General features: G+C 32.1%; 1 protein-coding gene across 1 annotated transcript in view; it reads right to left on the bottom strand.

Annotated features, from left to right (window-relative positions):
- LOC107618550 overlaps positions 6041-8954 on the bottom strand; it is a 5180-nt gene continuing 2266 nt past the window's right edge. The window contains exons 4-7 of the mRNA XM_016320640.2: positions 8637-8776; positions 8387-8478; positions 7877-7992; positions 6041-6827 (exon numbers count right to left, since the gene is read on the bottom strand). Coding sequence (XP_016176126.1) covers positions 6417-6827; positions 7877-7992; positions 8387-8478; positions 8637-8776 — 759 coding nt within the window. The 3' untranslated portion in view covers positions 6041-6416. The remainder of the gene's footprint in view (positions 6828-7876; positions 7993-8386; positions 8479-8636; positions 8777-8954) is intronic.

Raw genomic sequence — 8954 nt, 5'->3', positions numbered from 1 at the left:
AGAAAAAAAAGATAAAATTAATTAAATATTAATCGAACAAACACTAGTTTCCAAACTTTTTTCACTTGAAATAACATTTTTGGTGTATTGACTACTTTATAATCTCTGTTTCTATGGTTGACAATAAAATTAAAGGCATATATACTCAATACCAAAAATAAATAAATTGTTCCTTTTTCCTTTTTCTTCTTTTTCCACTCTTGGTCTTGACAAAGAGAGGAGAGCATTTTCCTTCTATAGTGTCAAATCATGTAACCAACCTTCTGTCGTGCAATAACAATGCTAGAAAATATAAAAAGTGAATGTTATAGATTCTAAAAAGTGGTACCTACTTATTAAAAAAAATTAANGTTAAAAAAGTTGAGTTGATTAATATGAATTTGAATCCTCTAAATTTTAAATTTCTATTTTAGAGTGAGATTTCTCATCATTAAATATTTTTTTTCTCATATTTTTTTTTAGTTTCACTTATGAAATAAATAGTAATAGATCGTACTTTACCTTCTAAAATAAAATTCAAAATTTAAAAAATCCAAATTCGATTAACAATTTAACATACACCTATAATAAAATAGCAAACTTATCTTCAACTTTTTTCTAATTCTCATCTCTAATTATTTAATGGAATCAAAATCCCTACATTATCCCTATTGCCTATTACGTATCTATCATCACCCTCTTCTTCACTTTCATAATCATCGACACTACCTTCTGGACTCCCTTTCTCAACCATTACCTTCGCTCTTTTTCCATTTCTCATCTTTTATCACCAAATTAAGATTTGGTCCCCTATCACACCACTTTCACCACCACCACTAAATATTTGTCCCAAACAAAAATAAATGCCATTAATGTGATCTAGCATTTTTAAGTTCGAGTCCACACGAGCATTTTTTAAAGAGACTTTTTGTAGGTGTTTCTAATGTGATCTAGCATACTGCTGGAGCCGCACGGTTCATTGTTTGACTGTGACCGATTCGAGTTCACATCATAGCTTTTTTTTTAAAAAGGCTTCATGCAGATGCTTCTAATGTGATCTAGCATACTGCTGGTCTACTGGTGGAGACACATGGTTCATCGGTTGACTGCGATCGATTTGAGTCCACACAAGAGCATTTTTTAAAAAAAGCTTCATGCAAGTGTTTCTAATGTGATTTAACATACTGCTGGTCTACTGGTGGATGTGCGCAATTGTTCGTTTGACTGCGATCGGTTCGCATTTGACCCACCCAATTTGACTGCGATCGGTTCGCATTTGACCCACCCAAGTTATTTTCTGTCCGATCGGATTAACAAACTGAAACGCCTAAACTACCGGTTTACCAGTTTTTAGTCGAACCGGTCAATCCAGTTCGAAACATAAAGAACTTAAGGACGATAGGAGAAGTACGGTGGCAGAATGACAAAGGAACGACGCAGAGCGTATGCACAAAAAGGATAAAATTAATTAAATATTAATCGAATAAAAACTTTTTTTTTCACTTGAAATAACACTTTTGGTGTATTTGACGACTTTATAATCTCTGTTTTTATGGTTGAAAATAAAAGCAAGGCATATGCTCAATACCAAAATAAATAAATTATTCTTTTTTTTTTCTCTTTCTTTTTTTTTCCCTCTTGACAAACGAGGAGAGCATTTTCCTACTATAGTGTCAAATCATGTAACTGACCTTCTGTCATGCAATAACAATGTCAAATAACTTATGTGTACCTATAAAATTTATTATTTTTGTTGTATGCGAATAGTATACAATTATTAATTAAACTAGTAAAATTATATTTGAAAATTTATATTATTGATCAAAATAATTTTAAAAGATATAAGGGAGGTGGGCGAGGAGGAGAAAAAGGAGTGAGAGTAGCAAATGATATTCAATGGAGGTGGGGTTGTGCAGGAGGCCATGAATGGTTGTGAAGGAGAGACAGAGGAGTGGGTGTGGTAAGTTTATGATTTCTATATACGCTTCCACAAATGTTAATGTCTCAAATAAAGTAGAAAGTACGTCGTTACTTTGAAAATGACTCACTATTAGAGGATAACAAATAAAGTAGTAAGTTATGGACTTGATTTTTTTGTTTTCTTTTTTGTAAAAAACAAATATATGTAAGTCATTTGAAATTTAAAAAAAAAAGGGGATGGTTAGGCAAATTACTCTTTAAAATCTCTGTATTTCATGTAACATATACTAAAATAAAGAGTTAAAATTTATTTAGTTAACAAAGAGTGAATGCTTCTTATTAATAATAAAAATAATAAGCTATGAATCACGGACACTTTGCTAAATTATCGTGTTCACATGTCAGACACATTTTGGATACTACATTTATCGGGCTCAGGATTCGGTGGTCCCAGAACCTTTAGACCACTTAGTGGTCCCATTAAAAAACATGTTTTTAGAGTTTTTTTAATAATTACTACATAGTCCTCGAACTAATTTTATTTACAAATTAACCCCATATCTTTTATTTAATTATAGAAACTGTTTTTTATTTTATAAATTATTATTTTATCAATTATCTATTATATTTATTAACAATCAAATACAAAAATAACAACCAATTATATCCTCCATTGATCCTAATAAAGCTTTTGGCCATTCCAATCTATTAAAATATTAAATTTGATCTCGTGACGTTCGTCCATGGCTTCCAAATCGTGTTTCCTTGAAATTCAATCAATTGGTTTATCAAAACAATCGATTGATTTATCAAAACAATCGATTGAATGATAACTCAATCGATTGGATTACAGTGTATCACAAAACAATCGATTGAAAGTTGTAAGGTAGAATGGTTTTCGCTTAAACCAATCGATTATTTATACTTTCCAATCGAATGTATGCCTCAAAACAATCGATTGTTTTTGTTACTCAATCGATTGAATTCACGAAAACAACATGGATTTGCCAAATACAATCGATTGGAAAGTGATGATATTGAAGTTTTAGCCAAATTCAATCGATTGGTAATGTAATCCAATCGATTGGAAGGTGATGAAGTTGAATTTTTTGCCAACTTCAATCGATTGTAATGCTACCCAATCGATTGAAATGTGATGACTTTGAATTTTTTGTCAAATTCAATCGATTGGTAATGAAATCCAATCGATTGAAAAGTGATGACATTGAACTTTTTGCCAAATTCAATCGATTGAAATTTGAAACGTGCTATGTATTAAAGCAGATAACCCTGCATATTCACACTCACTCCCCCTTTTAAACGTTCGAACGCCATTTCTGCACCTCTCTCCTCTCTCTAAAATCCAAAAAGCTTATGTCTTCTTCTTCTCCATTCTACCCACATCCACTCCAAACTATATACATAATTTCAACCCTCATCAAAATCCCTACAAAACCCACAAAACCAGTATCCCCATAATGGCCAGAACTAAGAACGCCAAAAGAGTCAGGGTTGAGGGAGAAAGCTCTGCCCACGCCAGACTAATTGCTTCATCCCATTACATGGCAAGGTGGCTGCCGTCTCGCAGGGCACTGAACAACTATGCGGAGAAGTTCGAGTCCAGGGCAATTGTTCCTCCCAGGTACATAACAGCCGAGTTCATTCAGGATAGACATTATAATTTGGTGTGGAATGCATTGCAAACACAACACTTAATTGATTTTGTACAAACTAGGGATGATTATTACCCGCACTTGGTTAGGGCTGTTTATAGTACTTTAAATTATGTTGTTCCTGAACCTGATGAAGAGGGTGAAGAGGGTGAGGAGGTAATGCCGCTGATTGAGTTTGATTTAGGAAAACAATATTATAGAGTTACTTTGCAAGAACTAGCTGAACAATGGAGTCTAGGTTATCATGGGGCAAAATTTACTGGAGGTATTGCGGCAGATGAGGAATGGAGTGAATACAATAGATTAGTTGGTTTGCAGAGTTTACAATATGAGAATCCACACATGGATGCTAGAGGTAATATAAGTTGCAGTGGGATGGGCAATATTTACTTTTTAGTATTTCTCAATTTCTATGAATTAATAAAAGATAAAAAAATATTTTTTTCTTACACAATCAATTTCACGAATAAAGTATCGAAACGAATAATTGCAAAATTAGAGATTCTATTCACTGACCTCGATTTTGTAATCAAAATAATGGTTTATTTTTTGAACACTACAATAAAAAACTTGATTGGACCTTTGCTGATTGCTGCAACGGTGATTAACGATGAAGAAATAGTGGATATTAAATAGACGGATAAAAAAATAAAAATAAAAATTGAATATTGAGTAGATGGATGTTCCAAAAAAAAATAATTAATTTTTTTATAATCAAAGAAAATGATACACGATTTCAATGGTGGGATTGAATAATTAGTGATGGATTATTCACCAATTTATAATGTTAATATTGAGGAAAAGATAAGATTAGTTTATTTACATCAAAATAAAACAGCAAAAATTGAAGATAGAATTTTAAAGATAAGATAGATGAATAATAAGATAATTTATAAAGAGATAACAAGATTGAAATATGCGCAGGACACATTTCAATCGATTGGGTAGCATTACCAATCGATTGAAGTTGGCAAAAAATTCCACTTCATCACCTTTCAATCGATTGGATTACATTACCAATCGATTGAATTTGGCTAAAACTTCAATGTCATCACTTTCCAATCGATTGTATTTGGCAAATCCATGTTGTTTTCGTGAATTCAATCGATTGAATAACAAAAACAATCGATTGTTTTGGGGCATTCATTCGATTGGAAAGTATAAACAATCGATTGGTTTAAGCGAATTATACCTTACAACTTTCAATCGATTGTTTTGTGATACACTGTAATCCAATCGATTGAGTTATCATTCAATCGATTGTTTTGATAAACCAGATTGAATTTCAAGGAAACACGATTTGGAAGCCATGGACGAACGTTACGAGATCAAATTTAATATTTTAATGGATTGGAATGGCCAAAAGCTTTATTAGGATCAATGGAGGATATAATTGGTTGTTGTTTTTGTATTTGATTGTTAATAAATATAATAGATAATTGATAAAATAATAATTTATAAAATAAAAAACAGTTTCTATAATTAAATAAAATATATAGGGTTAATTTGTAATTAAAATTAGTTCAAGGACTATGTAGCAATTGTTAAAAAAGCTCTAAAAACATGTTTTCTAATGGGATCACTAAATGGTCCAAAAGTTCTGGAACCACCGAATCCTGAGCCCACTCACCGACACTCGTCCGACACGCGTGTCTACTGTCTCTATATCTAACCGTGTCTTAATAAAAAGTAAAAAAATTTTCTCCAGGCACGCTTGGACACACTTAAATACCATCACGTATCAGCGTGTCCAGTCTTATTCTTAACATATATTCTTGAAATACATTTAGATATATTATATATTGTTATTTATTAAAACAAAAAATATTTTAAATACTTGATATAATTAAAATAAGATATTAAAAATAATTAAAAAAATTAATTTATATTTTAATATCAATAAAATATCAAAATATTATTACGATTTATTTAAAAAATACTTTATATTTTATATGTATACGTGTTCCCGTGTCTTATAAAAATTTAAAATTCACATGTCGGCGTGTCCCGTATCCATGTTAGTGTCCGTGCATGATAATTAATAAGTGTTTCCCATTACAAATATTTTTACTCAGATTTATTTATCGTTTTTTCATCATTTTGAAAACAGAACATTGTGAAAGTGTAGAACATTAAAATTATGACTTTATAACTAATATTAAAAACACAGAATAAAAGCAGAAAATATTTTCTAAAATCATATGGGCCATTATACTGTTTTGAACTTGATATTTGTCCTCATTCCACCTCAATTTTGAAGAGAACCAAAATTAGATATTTGGAAGAAAATAGGGGGCTAAAATAAATCTCAGTCATTTCACTAGATAGAAAATTGCAATAGTGCTGCAATTTCATGGAAATTCACTGCAAAAACTGGAATAAGAGATTTATATATCAATTAGATCAACAGGATATGCCTTAAACTTATGAAGACTGAGGGACTCGTGTGGCAATTAGCGACCAGAGAATAACAATTCATTTCACTACTAAATTTTCATTATTAAGAAAATACCATCAAGAGAAAATGTATGCTTGATGTTACAGTTCCATAGCGAACCGAAAGTAGATTACAAGTATTGATCTCTCTAAATACCAAAAAAACTATGATAAGAACAAATAAAAAAATAAAATAAACCACAACAACATAGGATGGCGCAGATAAATTAAGCACCATATGCACATATACCACCAACTCAAGAAAAAAAAAAAAGAAAAAAAAAACTATTCCTGTCTTTTTCTATCTTTTTTGGTACCTTGCTTTGTTACTTCAAATCATTGCTGCCTTAAATAACTTTATTTTCTAGGATAAAATGACGTATAAAGATAGCAGTAAGAACATGACTGTTATTGCTTTCGGTTAGGATTATCTCTCCTAACCCACTGTTGGGCTGGTTTTCTTGGATTTCTTACAGTTGAATTAGAATGGGGGTTACCTGCTCTCTGCTTCCTTGCACCAAAATTCCTATGTCCACTTGAGCTAGGCCTGTTTGAGCTAGGTTCATGTTTTCCTGGCGCGACTGCAGGTGAATCCTTTTCTTGTTGCTCATCAGATTCTTTCGTTAGCGTGGAGCTCGACGCTGCTAGTGATTGCGGAAGATACATACCGGGCACTATTACTATATCTCTCTTGGATTCAATCAAGCCATTGTTCTCCTTCTGTAAATTTAAGATGGTTTCAAATTTCTTCCTCCTAATGATCTCATCCTCAGATTGAAGGAGGTTTTCCTCATCATTGGCTTCATCATTTTCCAATCTCTGAATTCCAATAGAAAACAGAAATGAGTAACTTCAAGAGCAACACAAAAGGAGTTAAATTTATCAATTTGAGTTTATGGTAAAACCAATTCACAAGAAATCAAACTGTCCTTAATCCTAAGTTTGCAACTGAAATACACACTTAATTTTAAGAACTATCTATAATCTATAATTAATAAATGGTGGACGAAACTTTACTGCTATACTAGAAGAACAAAATTTTTGAGGACCAATCTTTGCATGCATCTAGGATTTTTAATAATTCGTTTTCAACCTTTCTTTCTTTCTTTCTCTTTCTTTCTTTTTCTTTCTTTCTTTCTTTCTTTCTTCTGTAAACTGGACTCAGCATTCTTTATTGCAAGTCCAGCCCATTAAGTTTTGACCATATATTTTGGATCCATGTGAGGATGTCTTATCCTCTTATGTACATTCTCTTAATATGAACCATTTTCTATAATAATAAAAAATTTGAGCCTGTTGTAGGCTAATACAAAGCTTCTGAATCATCTTTCTCTTCTGAATCATTAATAATAATAGGCTCTCCTAAATCAGACAAGCCCTACCATATTGCAACTTTGGTTGCTAAGCCAACGCACCAAGTTCTCATTGATATTTGATACTTTGCAACTAGTATGAAATAAGATATATTGTAGCTGCAATTCGTCGATGGATCCCTAAAACTAAGGGGTTTGTTTATGTAAATGATTATCTATATTGTGGTAATGTGTTCATGGACAGTGAAGATTTCTCTCATGGGAAATCAGTGATTTCAAGTTGGTATATAAGAGCCTTGCAAGTTCTGGCTATGTAAAACCTAGGGTCATGTTCTTGTTTGGCCATTCTCAAGGCAAGCACTTAGATGAGTTAGATCCAAACACCCTCACTCATGCAAATAAGGGTATAATGTGAATTATAATGTTGCAATCAGCCATCCTTATGAATCACACACATTAGCAATTAGTGATTTCAAGTTATGTAATTCTGGTGACCGTAAACAATAATACTTCGAAACTAATACGCTCATGTTTATATAAGAATAAACAACTTACCAATTGGGAAGAATGCGAGTCAACTAGGTCAAGCACATGATCCAAATCCTTTCCATCAAAAGGCTTACGACAGACTGGGCAGTTTCCAACTCCCTCTTCCAATTTTCCATTTTTATCTAATAACACAAACAGAAATTCCTTAGAAAATTGCACTCCTCATTTGTCATGGTATTCACTAAGATTGTATTACCGGAATGACCAAAGAAGCAAAAGTTCTCAATGCAAGGAGATTAGTATAGATGCCACAATGTTAGTTAACTACAAATAGTAAACTACAATCTCAAATTGTAAACATTTGAAAAAACTCTATCAAGAAAAGAACTCCTAAGGAGTTGTTTCTGAGGTGGGGTCTTGGAGGAAAAGGGAAGGAAAGGAAGGTTAGTAGTGTTAAATTTTGAATTTTTACACCACAAAGCTTGTAGATTTAATTTCATATTGTGGACTATATCTAGATCTAATTTCATATTGCAAACCATATAATGTCAAAAGTAAATATCTGATTGTCCATACCTCGGTTAGGGTGCGTAGTTGCACTTGCTGAATAAGCAGAGTCTGCTTCTTTAGAAGTTTGAAGCCAGTTCCACCATTGAATGATGCATTCACTGTCAATTATCAATAAAAATTAAAGATAAATTAGATGTTAAAATGGCAACCAAAATAAAGTTAACTACATACAAATTCTAAAACTCTAATACAATGAATAATGAAAATAAGAACCAAAAGATCAGAACTCAAAATGATACAATTAATAAGTGCGCACCTGTGGAAACAGTGAAAGCAAGACATTAGCTTCATAAAAGGCAATTTTGTACTCTGTTGATCTTCAGGGACCAAAGGGAACAAGCACAACGGACAATCCCCATCAGGATGGTTCATAGTTGACAGCTTCTCTGCTGCTTCCTACAAATATATTTTACATGGTAAATTATAAGTTATGAGATTACAAATCTATTTTGATGTGCTATCTATTTAAAGGTTACACAACTTTCATGTTACCCAAAGCAAAATCACAAATTAAACAACAACAACAAAGCGTTTTCCTATTAGATGGTCAACTACATAGATCAAACGGCACTAT

This window comes from Arachis ipaensis, chromosome B09 (genome assembly GCF_000816755.2).
Source record: "Arachis ipaensis cultivar K30076 chromosome B09, Araip1.1, whole genome shotgun sequence".
Classification (NCBI taxonomy): Eukaryota; Viridiplantae; Streptophyta; class Magnoliopsida; order Fabales; family Fabaceae; genus Arachis; species Arachis ipaensis.
This window is presented reverse-complemented; position numbering and strand designations above follow the sequence as displayed.